General features: G+C 49.3%; 1 protein-coding gene across 1 annotated transcript in view; it reads right to left on the bottom strand.

Moving 5' to 3' along the window:
• Positions 1-12,061: 12,061 nt before the first annotated feature.
• LOC115472755 (vitamin D3 hydroxylase-associated protein-like) overlaps positions 12,062-21,603 on the bottom strand; it is a 73,249-nt gene continuing 63,707 nt past the window's right edge. Inside the window, exon 15 of the mRNA XM_030207145.1 lies at positions 12,062-12,636. Within this exon, the coding sequence (XP_030063005.1) occupies positions 12,508-12,636 (129 nt within the window). The 3' untranslated portion in view covers positions 12,062-12,507. The remainder of the gene's footprint in view (positions 12,637-21,603) is intronic.

The following is a 21,603-nucleotide window of genomic DNA, read 5'->3' as shown; positions in this document are numbered from 1 at the left end:
CTACAGGGAATGTTGCTACTCTTTGAGATTCTGAATGGAATCTTGTCACTCTTTAGGATTCCAGAATCTTGCTATTCTTTGGGGTTCTACATGGAATGTTGCCACGATTTGGGTTTCTGCCAGGTACTTGTGACCTAGCTTGGCCACTGTTTGGAAAACAGGATACTGGGCTAGATGGACCATTGGTCTGACCCAGTATGGCTACTCTTATGTTCTTATAGCAGTGGTTCCCAAACCTGATCCATTCCTGGAGGCACCCCAGCCAGTCAGGTTTTCAGGATATCCACAATGAATATTGTAATACCTGTAGTCCCGGTAGCAAACCTTCAGGGGTGGTAGGCTCCCTTCAGCCGTCCCCAAACAAAGTCCTTCCAGACAACACAGCTTTTAGTTCCAAACAGTTTATTTCCCCTCCTCCACAAATCTCAGTTCAAGGGGTTAAAGTCCCATTCAGTTTCCCAAAACAAAGCAACAAAAAAAAAACTTCCCTTTTAAATCCAAGTTCTCCCCAGTTCAACAGCCAGGGTTTCAGTTTTAAAAGTCTTTCCGCTTGGGTGGTTGCAGAATGGCAGTACACCGCCCACAACACAGCTAATTGACTCCTGTGACCACCCATTGCCTTCAGTCCCTGCAACTCTGCCCCAAGGTACAATTACAGTCCATGTCAACCGGCTCCTCCAAACCTGGTGTACTGGTCCCTCCAGACTCTCCTTCCTCCAAGCACTCCATTAACTCTCCTTCTCTGCTAGGCCGTTGGTTGGAGACCTCCTCCCCCTCCCAGGTGGAAGGAATCTTGTACTGATTTTTATCCCAAGGGAATTGAGCTTGGTCATCCCTGCTCCCCCTTCTGGCCCTCGTCTGCCATAGCAGCTGCTCTTTCCAGTCCTTTTCCCCCTCCCTTCCACGTGGGGGCCATACCGGGTTTTGGGATCTACCCCCCCCCCCCAATCCCTTCTCTCAGGGCCTTGTGGGGAATGTAGTCTGGCCCCATACCTCCTCCTGACCTGCTTAGACCCTCCAACCTCCTTACAATATTCATAACAGAGATTTGCATGCAGTGGAGGCAGTGCTTGCAAATATCTCTCATAAATGTTGATTGTGAATATCCTAAAAACCTGACTGGATGGGGTGCCTCCAGGATCAGGTTTTGGGAATCACTGTCCTACAGTACACAAAATTTTCAAAACTGGAAGTTGCCCAAATTTACCCCTGTAAATCTTTATAGTCTTTATCTCTGTTTTTTGTAACCCCACTTTTGGTACCTTTTCGCTCAGCAGCTCCCATTTGAATGATGAGTTATTAATTTTTTTTTTAAATAAATACATTCTATGGCCAGGTCTGAGGTGCTTTGTATTTCTTAAATCCTAATCCTTACCCCTTTTCAGTTATGTCCTATGAAAACCATGTGGTCTGACAGAACAACAGGCCAGTTACCACCTTTCACCCTATAGATCAATAGCGGGCTCATTTTCGAAAGAGAGGACGTCCATCTTTCGACATAAATCGGAAGATGGATGTCCTTCTCCCAGGGACGTCCAAATCGGTATAATCGAAACCTGATTTAGGACGTCTCCAACTGTACTCCGTCGCAAGAATGGCCAAAGTTGAAGGGGGAGTGTCGGACGCGTAGCAAAGGTGGGGCTTGGGCGTGCCTAACACTTGCACATCCTTGACCCATAATCGAAAAAAAACAAGGACGTCCCTGACGAACACTTGGACATTTTCACCCGGACGTGTTTTTATTACGACTAAGACACAAAAAAGTGCCCGAAATGACCAGATGACAACCGGCGAGAATCGGGGATGACCTCCCGTTACTCCCCCAGTGGTCACTAACCCCCTCTCACCCTCAAAAAACATCTTTAAAAATATGTTGTGCCAGCCTCAGATGTCACACTCATGTCCATGACAGCGCATGCAGGTCCCTGGAGCAGTTTTAGTGGGTACTGCAGTACACTTCAGACAGGCGGACCCAGGCTCATACCCCCCCTACCTGTTACATTTGTGGAGGAAACAGCGAGCCCTCCAAAACCCACCACAAACCCACTGTACCCACATATAGGTGCCCCCCTTCACCCGTAAGGGCTATGGTAGTGGTGTACAGTTGTGGGTAGTGGGTTTGGGGTAATTTGGGGGGGCTCAACACACAAGGTAAGGGAGCTATGTTCCTGGGAGCAATTTATGAATTCCACTGCAGTGGCCCCTAGGGTGCCTGGTTGGTGTCCTGGCATGTCAGGCGGACCAGTGCACTACAAATGCTGGCTCCTCCCACGCCCAAATGGCTTGCATTAGGACGTTTTTGACATGGACGTTTTTGGTTTCGAAAATCGCCGAAAGTCAGTAACGTCCATGTCTAAGGACGTCTATCTCTAAGGACAACCAAATTTAAAGATTTGGACGTCCCTGACGGTATTTTTGAAACGAAAGATGGACGTCCATCTTGTTTCGAAAATACAGGTTTCCCCCGCCCATGGATTTTGCCGTTTTGCAAGGACGTCCAAGTCGCAACTCTTTCGAAAATGTCCCTCTAGGTCTGACTGGCAATCAGATTCTGTTCAGGAGTCACCAGAGCTTGATGTACAACGTCTACATGTAACACAGGAGGGCAGCATTGCTTAACGAATCTGTAGAAGAAGTTGGAGATCAGTTTCCAAATTAAACTCTCAGAAAGTGTGGAGGCAGCAGTCGATTCACTCCAGATGACTGAGCACCCGAAAATAAAAAAATATTTTTCAGACGCACGATTCAGACGCGCGCCAAAGATGAAATTACCTTAAGAGCCACGCGGTATTCAGGCAGTAACTTTATTTTAGAGCACGTTAGGCGCGCGTAGATGCTTATGCGGCATGGTAAAAGGACCCCTATGTTAGGCCAGAATAGTCATTCACTATGTTTAAATCTCAGCATTTTATTTTGAATTAGCATATGGTTTTGTGCCCTATGCTTCTGAATAGGTTTCTGGAACGTCTTGGAGTAGGGTTACTATATTTTGTCCTCTGAAAAAGAGGACACATGTCCCGCCCTTGCCTCGCCCATGCCCCTCCCCTTTTGCATCCCCGCCCGCCCCCCCGTCACATATTCCCCTCCCCCCGGGTCATATATTCCCCTCCCCTGCCCCCCCCCGTCACCTCCCCTCCCCTCCCCTTACTTACTATCTACTGCCCTGGTGGTCTAGTGACCTCTTTGGGGCAGGAAAGAGCCCCCTTTTCCTGCCCGGAGCTCTGTCCTTGCCCTGCATCCTGTTACTGTGACGGTCTCGGGATTCAAAATGGCTGCCGAGAGTTGAAGTCTCGCGAGGCCGCTTCAACTCTTGGCAGTCATTTTGAATCCTGAGACCGTCGCAGCAACAGATTGCAGGGCATGGCAGCGCTCCGGGCAGGAAAGAGGGGGCTCTGTCCTGCCCCGAAGAGGTCACTAGACCACCAGGGCAGTAGATAGTAAGTAAGGGAAGGGGAGGGAGGGTGTGACAGGGGGCAGAGTGAGGGTGTGAAAGGGGCCGGGGCAAGTGAGAAAGGGGCGGGCGGGTGTGTGGTGGGGGTGGGGCATATGTCCTCCTTTTTGGGGGACAAAAAATGGTAACTCTACTTATAAAGGCCCTCACTAATGATGTCACATCTTCTGGTGCCCTGGAATGAGGTTTGGAACACACTGCAGAACACAGCAAGGGCACCAGAGAGAGGCTGGAATACTGGGACCTCAGACTGAGGCTTGGATACTCTGTGGAATGAGGTTAGAATGCGGGAGCATCAGAGTGAGGCTTGGATAATCTCTGGAATGAGGCTTGGGAAACAGGCAGCAGCGGCATCAGTGCAGGAGGAACGTAGTGCCGGGCCGGGGAGGCAGTCTGGAGAAGCCGCTGAGCCCTTCCACCAGAAGAAAAGGTGAGTTGGGACATGGGGGCACAGCTATGGCCATGACATTGGACTAGTAAGGAGCAGTGGCGTACCAAGGGGGGGCAGTGGGGGCGGTCCGCCTCGGGTGCACGCCGCTAGGGGGGGGGGTGCCGCGCGCCGGTCAGCGTCATTCATTTCCATGCTCCCTGTGCCCCGGAACAGGAAGTAACCTGTTCCGGGGCAGAGGGAGCATGGAAATGAACTACGCCGACTGGCGCGCGGCACCCCCCCCCCCCAGCGGCGTGCACCCAGGGGGGGTTCTTTCGCCAGGGTGGGGGGGTGTCCCTTCACCGGGGGGGTCGCACTGCACGAGGGGGGCGCTGCACCCGGGGGGGTGGGGTGCATCGGCGATCCGCCCCTGGTGTCAACGCCCCTCGGAACGCCACTGGTAGGGAGCCATAGGAAAATCCATTGATCTTTCCATTTATCAGAGCAAAACCCTCTCCAGAAGTAGCAGGGAAAAGTGCAAAGCCTAGCTGTGGGTATGATAGCAGTAGTGGAGGAGTGGCCTAATGGTTAGTGCAGCGGATTGCGGACCTGGGGAACAGGGTTTGATTCCCACTGCTGCCTGGTGGTCGGCAGTGGTTTGAGATCCTTGGGAAGCAGGTTCAATTCCCTCTGCGGTTCCGTGTAACTCTGAGCAAGTCACTTAACCCCTCTGTTGTTGCAGATAAAATATATTATAACTTAGATTGTGAGCCCATTAGGCACAGTGCAAGCTACCTGTAATAGAAATTATAAAGCACATAGTCACCTCAGGGACAACTTGTAACTTGTGGCATATCAAGTGCTGAAAATAAATAAAGCTTGTGAGTGATCACATGCTTTGAATGGAGAGGCTTAACGGGTAGAGAGGAAGAGCTGCCAACTTACCCAGCCCTGAGCCAGTCCTGGATTTCTGCAACCCTATCCTGGGACCTGAAGCAGGGGCGTAGCCAGACACTCAATTTTGGGTGGGCCTGGGCCCAAGATGGGTGGGCAGAAGAACTCCACCTTGTCCCACAAATGGTTTGGTCTCTCTCTCTCTCGCCTGCATGCCATATGGTCTATTAAATATCCCCCCTCCCCTTTATACCTTTTAAATAGCAGACTTTTACTTTCAGTGAGCAGCAACAAATACACACTGCTCATGTTGGCCCCACAGCCTTCACTCCGATGCAACTTCCTGTTTCCGCAGAGGCGGGAATACATCAGAGGGAAGACTGTGGGGCCAGTGCGAGCAGTATGTAACAGTCGCTGCTCGCTGCAGGCAAAGATCTGCTATTTACAACGTGTGCAGGAGGAACAGTTGTTGGGAGTTTTCGGCTGATGGGGCATGGGGATCTCTGCCAGCCGCATCATAGGTGTGCTTCTACTGGGTGGGCCTGAGCCCAAAGTGGGTGGGCCTGGGCCCACCCAGGCCCACCCTTGGCTACGCCACTGACCTGAAGTGCTGATTTCAATTGATGACTTGGGATATAAGTTCAAAAACATGACTGGCCAAAAATTCTGCCTACTGGAGCTCAGTAACTTGGCAGCTCTGCAGCAATGGGCTAAGAACCAGGGAAGCTGGGCAAGTCATTTTCACTCTCTATTGACTCTGATACAAACCAAGGATGGACTGCCTGGAGAGTGAGATTTGAGGGCCATGCGTCCAAGATATAAATTTACAAAGTTTTACATGTTAAAAAAAAAGTTCAGAAATGGAAGAGGCTAAATTAAATATTTTAGCTTTCTTTGATGCTTCTGGAAGAATATAGGCAGCATGGAGGCAGCATTAGGACAGTGTTCAAAGGAATTTGCCGAAGTAATTTAATAGTTAACAGGATAAATTCCCTGAGTTAAAAATTTCTCTTCACGAACTTCTTCACTCCAGCCCAGACTTTCAAAGGGAAACTTTGAAAATCCACAAACAAACTTTTTCCGGAGATGGGAAGGCAGTAGAATTAGAGGACGTGAATTGAGGTTGAAGGGGGGCAGACTCGGGACTAATGTCAGGAAGTATTTTTTCACGGAGAGGGTGGTGGATGCTTGGAATGCCCTCCTGCGGGAGGTGGTGGAGATGAAAACGGTAACGGAATTCAAACAGGTGTGGGATATACACAAAGGAATCCTGTTTAGAATGAATGGATCCGTGGAATCTTAGCAGAGATTGGGTGGCAACACCGGTAATTGGGAAGCAAAACCAGTGCTGGGCAGACTTCTATGGTCTGTGCCCTGATCGTGACTGAATAGATAGGGATAGGCTGGAGCGTAAATTTTAAGGGGCTTCGATGTTAGCTTCAGAACTTAGTACTAGAACAGTGCTGGGTAGACTTCTAAGGTCTGTGCCCTGAGAAAGACAAGGACATATCAAATTCGGGTATAAAGTATTGCAAACCATGTAAAATGAGTTTATCTTGTTGGGCAGACTAGATGTACAGGTCTTTATCTGCTGTCATTTACTAAGTTACTATGTAAACTTTATTAATGAGTCTGTCCTCACCAGAGACACAGAAACAGCGGCAGGCAATGGAGGGTTAAGTGATTTGCCCAGAGTCACAAGGAGCTGCCTGTGCCGGGAATCAAACTCAGCTCCTCAGGACCAAAGTCCACCACCCTAACCACTAGGCCACTCCTCCACTCATAACATACACAAACACGTGACTTTCTAGCTCTCTTTTCCAGTGTTGTCCTGCTGTTCACGTGCCTCCACTCCCTACCAGGGGCGTAGCCAGACCTTGGTGGGAGGGGGGTCCAGAGCCCGAGGTGGGGGCACACAGTTTAGCCTGCTGCTGACCCCCCCCCCCCCGCCACTTTCGAACCCCCCCTCCTGCCGCCAACCAGCCGCCACCAGGTATCTTTGCTGGTGGAAGTCCCCAACCCCCACCAGCCGAAGTCTTCTTCGGCGTGTTCGCTGATCTGTTTCTGTGAGTCATGACTCCTGACGTCCTGCAGGACATCAGGAGTCAGGACTCACAGAAGCAGATCAGCGAACGCACCAAAGACCGGCGCTGAAGAAGACTTTGGTTGGCGGGGGTTGGGGACCCCTGCCAGCAGAGGTACCTGGCAGCAGCGGCGGGGAAGGGTCGGCGGTGGCAGGAGGTGGGGGTCAAAAGTAGCGGGGGAGGGTCAGCAGTAGGGGGGGTCAAAAGTGGAGGGGGCCAGGGCTAAATCTGTGGGGGCCTATGCCCCTGTGGCCCCACCTAGCTACGCCCCTGCTCACTACCAGGTCTGCCCATCTTCATGTAAAATTCTGGCATTTGCTTTCAGTCCTTTTCCTCAGCTGACAGCAGACCCCTCACACTTTCCCCTACAAACAGTCTCCTCTACAGCCCCATCCCCAGCCCACTCACTGGTTCTCTCCAAGAACCCTGTGCACTGCTGCAGTCTGCAAGAGGACTCAGCTAGCTTCCCCCACACAGCCTTTGTAGCTCAGCCCCTCCTTCCTGTGACGAGAAGCCTTCCCATTGGTTAGATTCTACCACAGCCTCCACACTGGAAGGGGGTAATAATGGAAAGTTATAGCGGGCTAAAGTCTGAAAAATATCCACACACTTAGCTATCCTTCTGGCCATTGGCGCCGACTCCGTGGGTGCTGTGGGTGCTCGAGCACCCCCAATATTTCCCGCCGGAACCGGAAGTTCCCCAGGAGCCAGCCCACTGCTCGACCTCTTCTCCCACTCCCACAACAGTCCTTCACCTGCCCCTCGCCTTCCTGCATGCCGCCCATAACTTAAAAGTCATCTTACCGGGGTCTCGGCGGTAGCAGTAGTGAAAGGCGAGCACGAGCAGGCTTGGCGAGTCGGCGCTTTAGCCTGCCATCCCTTCTCGTTGCTCTCAGCTTTGCCTGTGGTCCCGCCCTCATTTCCTGTTTCCGCTACCGCTGGGACCCCGGTAAGATGACTTTTAAGTTATGGGCGGCATGCAGAAGGCGAGGGGCAGGCGAAGGACAGTTGTAGGAGTGGGAGAAGAGGTCGTGCTGGAACTTGAGTGGGTAGGAGGGAGGGAGGGGGGATCTGGAACTCGAAGGGAGGGGGATCTGGAACTCGGAGGGAGGGGCTGGAACTCTGAGGAAGGAAGGGGGAGGGGGGTCTGGAACTTTGAGGAGGGAGGGAGGGATTGGGGTCTGTAACTCTGAGGAGAGCGAGGGGGGCCTAGAACTCTGAGGAGAGGGGGGCTGGAACTCTGAGGAGAGGGGGGGCGAGGGGAGGGGGAGAAATGCACCACCTGTGAAAAAAAAATTAAGCACCCCCAATCATTTTGAAAAGTTGGCTCCTGTGCTTCTGGCATTGAGACAGGTAATTTACACAGTTTTAGAATCCTGAAAAAATCCAGACAGTTGGCAATCCTAGCCTCCTGAATCCTGAGCACATCTGACAGGGCCCCCCTAAACTTTTGGGCCCAAGGCAGGAGCCTAATTTGCCTGTGCCCGCTAGAACTGCTTGTACCCTGCAGAAAGCTTGCAAAGTTGGGCAGAACAGGGCACATAGATGCTTACAGTGTACCCAAAGCAGGCACAGACAAGGTATTCTGAGCAAATGTTACACCTATCATATAAATTAGGATGCAGGAACACTGAGCACCATCAGAGAGGGCACATGTGCACCCACTTCATTCCCACTCAGGTGTGTACATGCCTGTAAGGTGTATGTACTTGGTACTGAGTAAATACTCAATGACTGCCAAGACAGAAGCGCTTCTCAGAAAAGCCTCCTGGAAAAGGAGGCAATAAACCATTTTTATGTATCATCTCCACCAAAGTGACATACAGTGCAAAAAAAAATGTGACTGGAGTTTTTCACTCTTTCAAAAAATACAAAGACTAGGGGACACTCAAGGGTCCTTTTACAAAGCCGCGGTAAAAAGTGGCCTGCGGTAGTGTAGACATGTGCCAGGCCAGTTTTTACTGCGTCTGCAAAAAGGGCTTTTTTTTTTAATGGGCCAGGGAAAGGGCCTGTGGTAAAACTGAAAACCAGCGTGTGCCCAAAACTGGCCTGAGCCCTTAATGCCACACATTGATTTATTTATTTATTTGTTACATTTGTATCCCACATTTTCCCACCTATTTGCAGGCTCAATGTGGCTTACATAGCGCCGTGGGGTGAAAGCCTCCTCCGGTGAAGAAACAAATATAGAGTGTTGTTATTTTAAATGAAATAGATAGGTACAGACACATTAGAGAAACATAGAGGGGGACGTTATATAAAGTTCATTAAGTTCATAACAAATGTGGGTTTCTTTGAATTGCTGGATTCAGGTAATTAAGTTGGGTCCTTAGGATATGCCTTTTCGAACAGGTAAGTAATGATTTCCGGAAGTTGAGGTGGTCGTACATATTTTTGATTCATCTAGCGCTAAGGGCTCACGCACTGCACGTGCAGTGACTGGTCAGCACGCGCCGATTGCTGCCAGAAACGACGCACGTGGGAGGAAATAAATAAATAATTCATCCAGGCATTATGGGCGCTCGCCAAATCTAAAATCACCTCCAGGGGCGGTAGTCTCACTTGGGCGCACGCTACACGGGCGTAGAGACTACTATGGCTTAGTAAAAGGGCCCCTCAATGAAGTTACATGGAAATACTTTTAAAACAAATCGGGCAAAATACTTTTCTCTCAAAGAATAGTTAAGCTCATTGCCGGAGGATGTGGTAACAGTGGTTAGCATATCTGGGTTTAAAAAAGGTTTACACAAGTTCCTGGAGGAAAAGTCCATAGTCTGTTATTGCGATGGACACGGGGGAAGCCACTGCTTGCCCCGGGATTGGTAGCATGAAATCTTGCTGCTATTTGGGTTTCTGCCAGGTACTTGTGACCTGGATTGGCCACTGTTGGAAACAGAATCATGGGCTAAACGGACCATTAGTCTGACCCTGTGTGGCTATTCTTATGTTTTTATATTGCAAGATATAACCGGCTATCCGCCGATATTCAGCACATCACTGGCTACGTTTGGCGGCCAAATTAGGCCACTAAAATATCTGGAGTATCTTTGGCTGGTTTTAACTTAACCAGCCAGCGCTGAATATCAGCTTGACTAGTTAAATTTAAACCACCTGGATATTCGACGCTGGTCACCAGAAACGGTGCGGCATTCAGTATCTGGGCTCAGCGCCAACCGCAGGAGGCAGCCCGGCTACCTCCCGCAATCTGAATATCAGCCCCCCCCCCCTTATCTTTTTTTCTTTACATAGTACCATAGTAAATGACGGCAGATAAAGACCTGCATTCTGCCCAACTTTATATTTATGTAAACCCCCTGGTGGAGGAGCAAGGTATTACACTGATTTTTAAAATATATCAAAGCTTTTCCCCCAATTAATCTCATTTTAACATTAAAAATAGGTTTTATTTTATAACATCTATGAATGCTAACAACAGTCTTTCTACAGTGTTCTCAGATGTCAACAGCATAACATTTAGGAGCATCGCAAAGACATTCAACATTTTAGAATCAGAATCGGCATCAGATAAGTAGCTCCTTTCTAACAGTGTAATGCAATAAGTAAGTTTCTGAGGCTTTTCCTTCCTATTTTTCATACATAAACATATATAACGTTTTGGAGCATGTAAGACTGAACATAGTGTTTATAGTGAAATATTACTGTTTTTGGGATATTTTATCGTAAACTGTTCAGATGTAATTGATGGGCGGTATATCAAATTTGTAATAAACTGTGACCTTATAAAAATACACTTTTAATATGTAACAGTATGCTCCACCAAGCCCCACCCCTGGGACATCTCTCCCAAATGCAAGTGCAGACAAGGCATGTCAAGGAAGGGAGGGGGGAGGCCATTTTAGGCATGCATATTTCCATAGGTTAAGTGCTTCTTTATCTAAAAAAAAATGCATTTTAAAGGTACCTTTCATTCATTGATATATACAAAGAGAAGAAAAAACTCCAACCACGAGAAAAAATGAAATAATTCCAATACAAGGGCAACCGATTATTGAAATCAAAGCAACTGTTTCTTTGACTTCATTAAACGATTGCCCTAGTGTTGGAAATCGATTGGTCGTCCCCCATTTATTATTATATCTTTTCCTTTCATTCATTGAGCCATAATGGATTATCCAAAGACTTAAAGACTAAGGGCCTCTTTTACCAAACCTACTACTTCTGCTACTTAACATTTCTAAAGAGCTACCAGGGTTTCGCAGCGCTGTACAATCTAACAAAGAAGGACAGTCCCTGCTCAAAGGAGCTTAAAGGATGAAATGTCAAGTTGGGGCAGTCAAGATTTCCTGAATAGAGGTGTAGTGGTTAGGTGCTGAAGGTGACATTGAAGAGGTGGGCTTTGAGCAAGGATTTGAAGATGGGGCGTATGGGCTCAGGGAGTTTATTCCAAGCATAGGGTGAGGCGAGGCAGAAAGGGCGGATACTGGAGCTGCCGGTGGCGGAGAAGGGTACTGACAGTAGGGATTTGTCTTGAGAGCGGAGGTTACGGGAAGGAACGTAAGGGGAGATGAGGGTAGAGAGGTAAGGAGGGGCTGCAGATCGAGTGCATTTGTAGGTTAGTAGGAGAAGCTTGAACTGTATGTGGTACCTGATCGGAAGCCAGTGAAGTGACTTGAGGAGAGGGGTGATATGAGCATATCGGTCTAGGCGGAAGATAAGACGGGCAGCAGAGTTCTGAACGGATTGAAGGGGGGATAGATAGTTAAGTGGGAGGCCTATGATTCCAGCGCAGCAATGCCGACGAAGCCCGTTGAAAGTGAATGGGCTTTGTCGGCACCACCGTGCAAGGAATCACTAGCGCGGTTTGGTAAAAGAGGCCCTAAAGTACCTAATGGTACCTTTGTGGGGGGGGGGGGGTCGATATTCAGGTCATTTGCTGACCATTGCCGCCTTCATGGCCGAATATTCAGTGCCGGGCCATGTCCAGCCATCAGCGTTGAATATCCACGCATACAAGGCCAACTAGAATTTAGCTGGTTAAATAAGATGAACCGCATAAAGACAGGGCTGCGTTTTACGCGGTCCTATTATTGCGGTTATCTTAGCCGGTTACCCCGGATTCCATATAGTGCGCCTAGAGATCCGCACCGAAACCCAGGTATATTCTATAACAATGCACGTAATTTAATTGGCTTAACAAGCTAATCGGCGTTGATAACGACACTTAAGCGATAATGAGCACTAATTGACAATAATTAGAATTCTTAAGCTTATTCTGTAACGCAGTGTGCGTAACTTCTAATGCATGCGGGCAAAAAGAGGAGTGGTTATAGGTGGGGAAATGGGCATTTTATGGTTGTTCCGAAATTTACACGCATAGTTCTAGAATATGGCCCTGTGCGCCTGAATCTCCACGCTGGGATTTATGCCGCGTTTTCACTGGTGTAAATGGAGGGACGTCGTTTTAGGCGCTGGGATATCGACTTAGCGCATTCTATATACCGCGCTTAAATCTAGGCGCCGCTTATAGAATACGCTTAGGTGGAAAAATGTTTTCCACACAGATTTATTTAGGTGCCTCTTAAGGGCTCAATAATCATTCAATGCAGTTTAACAAAACAGGTACAAACAGAGAATTAAACAGAAAACACTGAAACATCCCCTAAACCATGTTCCCAACAAACCTGAACTATCCATCCCCACTGTTTCCATCTCCCTGCCTCTCCCTACCCTCCGCACCCCTGATTCCGTTATCTCCTTGTCCTCTTCTCCTGGGTCAGCCTCTCCACTTCTTTCATGAACCGAAGGCACAGCTCATCCTGCCAGGGCAACGCCACACACTGAACGGCCACGGGCAGCCCCACCCCTCCTTCCACAGCCTGCAGGGGAAGAAATGAGTTACACTGTAGAGATGTAGGCAAAACGGAAGAGCATTATGCTGCAGGAAGTACTGGCAAATTGAGTGACATTTTTAATCTAGAAAAGTGGAATAGGAGAAGTGTTAAATAAATAAATAAAATCCTTTTCATCCTGACCTCTTTTTAACATAGTAACATAGTAAATGTCGGCAGATAAAGACCTGAACGGTTCATCCAGTCTGCCCAACAAGATAAACTCATTTTACATGGTATGTGATACTTTATATGTATACCTGAGTTTGATTTGTCCTTGCCTTTCTCAGGGCACAGACCATAGAAGTCTGCCCAGCACTGTTCTTATTCTGAAGATTCTGGAATCCTAAAGAGTTGCAAGATTCCGGAATCCCAATTAGTAGCAACATTCCATGTAGAACCCCAAAGAGTAACATAGTAAATGACAGCAGATAAAGACCTGTACGGTCCATCCAGTCTGCCCAACAAGATAAACTCATTTTACATGGTATGTGATACTTTCTATGTATACACAAGTTTGATTTGTCCTTGCCATTCTCAGGGCACAGACCATAGAAGTCTGCCCAGCACTGTTCTTATTCTGAAGATTCTGGAATCCTAAAGAGTTGCAAGATTCCGGAATCCCAATTAGTAGCAACATTCCATGTAGAACCCCAAAGAGTAACATAGTAAATGACAGCAGATAAAGACCTGTACGGTCCATCCAGTCTGCCCAACAAGATAAACTCATTTTACATGGTATGTGATACTTTCTATGTATACACAAGTTTGATTTGTCCTTGCCATTCTCAGGGCACAGACCATAGAAGTCTGCCCAGCACTGTTCTTATTCTGAAGATTCTGGAATCCTAAAGAGTTGCAAGATTCCGGAATCCCAATTAGTAGCAACATTCCATGTAGAACTCCAAAGAGTAACATAGTAACATATAGTAAATGACGACAGATAAAGACCTGTACGGTCTATCCAGTCTGCCCAACAAGATAAACTCATTTTACATGGTATGTGATACCTCATATTGAGTTTGATTTGTCCTTGCCATTCTCAGGGCACAGACCATAGAAGTCTGCCCAGCACTGTTCTTATTCTGAAGATTCTGGAATCCTAAAGAGTTGCAAGATTCCGGAATCCCAATTAGTAGCAACATTCCATGTAGAACTCCAAAGAGTAACATAGTAACATATAGTAAATGACGACAGATAAAGACCTGTATGGTCCATCCAGTCTGCCCAACAAGATAAACTCATTTTACATGGTATGTGATACTTTATATGTATACCTGAGTTTGATTTGTCCTTGCCTTTCTCAGGGCACAGACCGTAGAAGTCTGCCCAGCACTGTTCTTGTACTAAAAGTTCTGAAGCTAACGTCGAAGCCCCTTAAAATTTACACTCCAGCCCATCCAGTTTCGATCAGGGCACAGACCGTAGAAGTCTGCCCAGCACTGGTTTTGCTTCCCAATTACCGGTGTCGCCACCCAATCTCCGCTAAGATTCTGTGGATCCGTCCCTTCTAAACAGGATTACTTTGTGTTTATCCCACGCATGTTTGAATTCCATTACAGTTTTCATCTCCACCACCTTCCGCGGGAGGGCATTCCACATATCCACCACCCTCTCCGTGAAAAAATACTTCCTGACATTACTCCTGAGTCTGCCCCCCTTCAACCTCAATTCACGTCCTCTAGGTCTACTGCCTCCCATCTCCAGAAAAGGTTTGTTTGCGGATTAATACCTTTTAAATATCTGAACGTCTGTATCATGTCATCCGTTTCTCTTTTTCTGTTAAAGGTGCAGGCTGCCCTGTGGTCAGTATTGATACATGGTTTTCATCAGGTGATAAGAGGTTAAATACACTTGGACAGCGTTTTTAAAAACCCAGATGAGTACCAACATTCCCCAGTTGAACAAGCTGGGGAATGTTCAACTGAGTGCTCTGGGATGGGACCTGAGAACCGCCACTGTTCCCTGACTCTCCCCATCCCCGGACCCATGCTCCTTTCGGCCCCCCTTCCTCCTCCTCCTCCCCCACCCTAATATCTGCCACCCTTCTTACAACAGTCTTCCAACTTGCTGCTTTCCCTCGGTCTCTGATGTAGTGTTGCTAGTTGATGCAAGATGGAAGGAGAACATTTCCCAGAAACAAAAACTGAGGTCAAGGATAAGGCAGCCAGAATAGACATATATAAATCAGGCTGCCTTTTCTGGTGCTCCAGAGCAGGAGTCGAACCCTGTCTACAGCGTATGGATTGGCGTTATGTTTACTGATATAAGAATTCAGATGGGAGGTGCCCTTGGTGCGATTATCACCTGGAGAATCCTCCTACTTGCAGAAAAAAAAAACCATACATTTTAGGTTGTGTACTGAAATTATATCTGTTTTGATCTGTTTTTTTGTGTGTTTTGTTTTCTTTAAATATATTTAAAATGAAATAACAAATGAAAAGAGCAATGCCAGTTCTGGGCCCCACCCACTGTCCCCACTACCAAAAACTGAGATAAAGCCCCCTTGGATCCCACTGGGCCTCCCACTTCCCCGTCTGTGAGCAAAAAGGGGGCAGGAGCAAATCCCCAGTCAATCCTACCGCACTGGTGTGGCAACCCAAAATGGTTCTAGCTGACTTAAGACTGATACGGCCAGAATTTAAAATAGTGCTGGGCAGGACAGGGCCATTTTGAGCTGCAGCAAAAGTGGGGCAGGAGTGACTGCAGATTGTTCCTGCCCCCTTCAGCAGCGAGCTTTAATCCTGGCAACCTGGGTTTCATTCCCACTGCAGCTCCTTTGCCCCGGTGATCAGAAGCAAACGCAGGTGCTAGAGGCTGTTAGCGCCATACTAGCGCCTGCGTTTGCTACCGCCCCATGATCAGAGCCCCCGAGTGCGTGAAACAACGCACTTACAGGCTCTGAACGAAACTAGCGTGCAAATACATGCTAAACCTATTCATCCCCAATGATCAGCAACCAGCGCGCCAAACCCTAGGCCTGCGTTTGCTACCGCCCCATGATCAGAGCCCCCGAGTGCGTGAAACAACGCACTTACAGGCTCTGAATGAAACTAGCGTGCAAATGCATGCAAAACAGGGCTCAGCGCAAAAAGCATGCAAATGCATGCTAAACCTATTCATCCCCAATGATCAGCAACCAGCGTGCCAAACCCTAGGCCTGCGTTAGCTACCACCCCATGATCAGAGCCCCAGAGTGCGTGAAACAACGCACTTACAGGCTCTGAATGAAACTAGCGTGCAAATGCATGCAAAACAGGGCTCAGCGCAAAAAGCATGCAAATGCATGCTAAACCTATTCATCCCCAATGATCAGCAACCAGCGTGCCAAACCCTAGGCCTGCGTTTGCTACCGCCCCATGATCAGAGCCCCCGAGTGCGTGAAACAACGCACTTACAGGCTCTGAACGAAACTAGCGTGCAAATGCATGCTAAACCTATTCATCCCCAATGATCAGCAACCAGCGTGCCAAACCCTAGGCCTGCGTTTGCTACCGCCCCATGATCAGAGCCCCCGAGTGCGTGAAACAACGCACTTACAGGCTCTGAATGAAACTAGCGTGCAAATGCATGCAAAACAGGGCTCAGCGCAAAAAGCATGCAAATGCATGCTAAACCTATTCATCCCCAATGATCAGCAACCAGCGTGCCAAACCCTAGGCCTGCGTTTGCTACCGCCCCATGATCAGAGCCCCCGAGTGCGTGAAACAACGCACTTACAGGCTCTGAACGAAACTAGCGTGCAAATGCATGCTAAACCTATTCATCCCCAATGATCAGCAACCAGCGTGCCAAACCCTAGGCCTGCGTTTGCTACTGCCCCATGATCAGAGCCCCCGAGTGCGTGAAACAACGCACTTACAGGCTCTGAATGAAACTAGCGTGCAAATGCATGCAAAACAGGGCTCAGCGCAAAAAGCATGCAAATGCATGCTAAACCTATTAATCCCCAATGATCAGCAACCAGCGTGCCAAACCCTAGGCCTGCGTTAGCTACCACCCCATGATCAGAGCCCCCGAGTGCGTGAAACAACGCACTTACAGGCTCTGAATGAAACTAGCGTGCAAATGCATGCAAAACAGGGCTCAGCGCAAAAAGCATGCAAATGCATGCTAAACCTATTCATCCCCAATGATCAGCAACCAGCGTGCCAAACCCTAGGCCTGCGTTTGCTACCGCCCCATGATCAGAGCCCCCGAGTGCGTAAAACAACGCACTTACAGGCTCTGAACGAAACTAGCGTGCAAATGCATGCTAAACCTATTCATCCCCAATGATCAGCAACCAGCGTGCCAAACCCTAGGCCTGCGTTTGCTACCGCCCCATGATCAGAGCCCCCGAGTGCGTGAAACAACGCACTTACAGGCTCTGAACGAAACTAGCGTGCAAATGCATGGAAAACAGGGCTCAGCGCAAAAAGCATGCAAATGCATGCTAAACCTATTCATCCCCAATGATCAGCAACCAGCGTGCCAAACCCTAGGCCTGCGTTTGCTACCGCCCCATGATCAGAGCCCCCGAGTGCGTGAAACAACGCACTTACAGGCTCTGAATGAAACTAGCGTGCAAATGCATGCAAAACAGGGCTCAGCGCAAAAAGCATGCAAATGCATGCTAAACCTATTCATCCCCAATGATCAGCAACCAGCGTGCCAAACCCTAGGCCTGCGTTTGCTACCGCCCCATGATCAGAGCCCCCGAGTGCGTGAAACAACGCACTTACAGGCTCTGAACGAAACTAGCGTGCAAATGCATGCAAAACAGGGCTCAGCGCAAAAAGCATGCAAATGCATGCTAAACCTATTCATCCCCAATGATCAGCAACCAGCGCGCCAAACCCTAGGCCTGCGTTTGCTACCGCCCCATGATCAGAGCCCCCGAGTGCGTGAAACAACGCACTTACAGGCTCTGAACGAAACTAGCGTGCAAATGCATGCAAAACAGGGCTCAGCGCAAAAAGCATGCAAATGCATGCTAAACCTATTCATCCCCAATGATCAGCAACCAGCGCGCCAAACCCTAGGCCTGTGTTTGCTACCGCCCCATGATCAGAGCCCCCGAGTGCATGAAACAACGCACTTACAGGCTCTGAACGAAACTAGCGTGCAAATGCATGCTAAACCTATTCATCCCCAATGATCAGCAACCAGCGCGCCAAACCCTAGGCCTGCGTTTGCTACCGCCCCATGATCAGAGCCCCCGAGTGCATGAAACAACGCACTTACAGGCTCTGAACGAAACTAGCGTGCAAATGCATGCTAAACCTATTCATCCCCAATGATCAGCAACCAGCGTGCCAAACCCTAGGCCTGCGTTTGCTACCGCCCCATGATCAGAGCCCCCGAGTGCGTGAAACAACGCACTTACAGGCTCTGAACGAAACTAGCGTGCAAATGCATGGAAAACAGGGCTCAGCGCAAAAAGCATGCAAATGCATGCTAAACCTATTCATCCCCAATGATCAGCAACCAGCGTGCCAAACCCTAGGCCTGCGTTTGCTACCGCCCCATGATCAGAGCCCCCGAGTGCGTGAAACAACGCACTTACAGGCTCTGAACGAAACTAGCGTGCAAATGCATGCAAAACAGGGCTCAGCGCAAAAAGCATGCAAATGCATGCTAAACCTATTCATCCCCAATGATCAGCAACCAGCGTGCCAAACCCTAGGCCTGCGTTTGCTACCGCCCCATGATCAGAGCCCCCGAGTGCGTGAAACAACGCACTTACAGGCTCTGAACGAAACTAGCGTGCAAATGCATGCAAAACAGGGCTCAGCGCAAAAAGCATGCAAATGCATGCTAAACCTATTCATCCCCAATGATCAGCAACCAGCGCGCCAAACCCTAGGCCTGTGTTTGCTACCGCCCCATGATCAGAGCCCCCGAGTGCGTGAAACAACGCACTTACAGGCTCTGAACGAAACTAGCGTGCAAATGCATGCAAAACAGGGCTCAGCGCAAAAAGCATGCAAATGCATGCTAAACCTATTCATCCCCAATGATCAGCAACCAGCGCGCCAAACCCTAGGCCTGTGTTTGCTACCGCCCCATGATCAGAGCCCCCGAGTGCGTGAAACAACGCACTTACAGGCTCTGAACGAAACTAGCGTGCAAATGCATGCTAAACCTATTCATCCCCAATGATCAGCAACCAGCGTGCCAAACCCTAGGCCTGCGTTTGCTACTGCCCCATGATCAGAGCCCCCGAGTGCGTGAAACAACGCACTTACAGGCTCTGAATGAAACTAGCGTGCAAATGCATGCAAAACAGGGCTCAGCGCAAAAAGCATGCAAATGCATGCTAAACCTATTAATCCCCAATGATCAGCAACCAGCGTGCCAAACCCTAGGCCTGCGTTAGCTACCACCCCATGATCAGAGCCCCCGAGTGCGTGAAACAACGCACTTACAGGCTCTGAATGAAACTAGCGTGCAAATGCATGCAAAACAGGGCTCAGCGCAAAAAGCATGCAAATGCATGCTAAACCTATTCATCCCCAATGATCAGCAACCAGCGTGCCAAACCCTAGGCCTGCGTTTGCTACCGCCCCATGATCAGAGCCCCCGAGTGCGTAAAACAACGCACTTACAGGCTCTGAACGAAACTAGCGTGCAAATGCATGCTAAACCTATTCATCCCCAATGATCAGCAACCAGCGTGCCAAACCCTAGGCCTGCGTTTGCTACCGCCCCATGATCAGAGCCCCCGAGTGCGTGAAACAACGCACTTACAGGCTCTGAACGAAACTAGCGTGCAAATGCATGGAAAACAGGGCTCAGCGCAAAAAGCATGCAAATGCATGCTAAACCTATTCATCCCCAATGATCAGCAACCAGCGTGCCAAACCCTAGGCCTGCGTTTGCTACCGCCCCATGATCAGAGCCCCCGAGTGCGTGAAACAACGCACTTACAGGCTCTGAACGAAACTAGCGTGCAAATGCATGCAAAACAGGGCTCAGCGCAAAAAGCATGCAAATGCATGCTAAACCTATTCATCCCCAATGATCAGCAACCAGCGTGCCAAACCCTAGGCCTGCGTTTGCTACCGCCCCATGATCAGAGCCCCCGAGTGCGTGAAACAACGCACTTACAGGCTCTGAACGAAACTAGCGTGCAAATGCATGCAAAACAGGGCTCAGCGCAAAAAGCATGCAAATGCATGCTAAACCTATTCATCCCCAATGATCAGCAACCAGCGCGCCAAACCCTAGGCCTGCGTTTGCTACCGCCCCATGATCAGAGCCCCCGAGTGCGTGAAACAACGCACTTACAGGCTCTGAACGAAACTAGCGTGCAAATGCATGCAAAACAGGGCTCAGCGCAAAAAGCATGCAAATGCATGCTAAACCTATTCATCCCCAATGATCAGCAACCAGCGCGCCAAACCCTAGGCCTGTGTTTGCTACCGCCCCATGATCAGAGCCCCCGAGTGCATGAAACAACGCACTTACAGGCTCTGAACGAAACTAGCGTGCAAATGCATGCTAAACCTATTCATCCCCAATGATCAGCAACCAGCGCGCCAAACCCTAGGCCTGCGTTTGCTACCGCCCCATGATCAGAGCCCCCGAGTGCATGAAACAACGCACTTACAGGCTCTGAACGAAACTAGCGTGCAAATGCATGCTAAACCTATTCATCCCCAATGATCAGCAACCAGCGTGCCAAACCCTAGGCCTGCGTTTGCTACCGCCCCATGATCAGAGCCCCCGAGTGCGTGAAACAACGCACTTACAGGCTCTGAACGAAACTAGCGTGCAAATGCATGGAAAACAGGGCTCAGCGCAAAAAGCATGCAAATGCATGCTAAACCTATTCATCCCCAATGATCAGCAACCAGCGTGCCAAACCCTAGGCCTGCGTTTGCTACCGCCCCATGATCAGAGCCCCCGAGTGCGTGAAACAACGCACTTACAGGCTCTGAACGAAACTAGCGTGCAAATGCATGCAAAACAGGGCTCAGCGCAAAAAGCATGCAAATGCATGCTAAACCTATTCATCCCCAATGATCAGCAACCAGCGTGCCAAACCCTAGGCCTGCGTTTGCTACCGCCCCATGATCAGAGCCCCCGAGTGCGTGAAACAACGCACTTACAGGCTCTGAACGAAACTAGCGTGCAAATGCATGCAAAACAGGGCTCAGCGCAAAAAGCATGCAAATGCATGCTAAACCTATTCATCCCCAATGATCAGCAACCAGCGCGCCAAACCCTAGGCCTGCGTTTGCTACCGCCCCATGATCAGAGCCCCCGAGTGCGTGAAACAACGCACTTACAGGCTCTGAACGAAACTAGCGTGCAAATGCATGCAAAACAGGGCTCAGCGCAAAAAGCATGCATTTGCATGCTAAACCTATTCATCCCCAATGATCAGCAACCAGCGCGCCAAACCCTAGGCCTGTGTTTGCTACCGCCCCATGATCAGAGCCCCCGAGTGCGTGAAACAACGCACTTACAGGCTCTGAACGAAACTAGCGTGCAAATGCATGCTAAACCTATTCATCCCCAATGATCAGCAACCAGCGCGCCAAACCCTAGGCCTGCGTTTGCTACCGCCCCATGATCAGAGCCCCCGAGTGCGTGAAACAACGCACTTACAGGCTCTGAACGAAACTAGCGTGCAAAGGCATGGAAAACAGGGCTCAGCGCAAAAAGCATGCAAATGCATGCTAAACCTATTCATCCCCAATGATCAGCAACCAGCGTGCCAAACCCTAGGCCTGCGTTTGCTACCGCCCCATGATCAGAGCCCCCGAGTGCGTGAAACAATGCACTTACAGGCTCTGAACGAAACTAGCGTGCAAATGCATGCAAAACAGGGCTCAGCGCAAAAAGCATGCAAATGCATGCTAAACCTATTCATCCCCAATGATCAGCAACCAGCGCGCCAAACCCTAGGCCTGTGTTTGCTACCGCCCCATGATCAGAGCCCCCGAGTGCATGAAACAACGCACT

The sequence above is a fragment of the Microcaecilia unicolor genome, chromosome 6 (assembly GCF_901765095.1).
Source record: "Microcaecilia unicolor chromosome 6, aMicUni1.1, whole genome shotgun sequence".
Classification (NCBI taxonomy): Eukaryota; Metazoa; Chordata; class Amphibia; order Gymnophiona; family Siphonopidae; genus Microcaecilia; species Microcaecilia unicolor.
The sequence above is the reverse complement of the archived record's forward strand: the minus strand, read 5'-3'. Positions and strand labels throughout refer to the sequence as shown.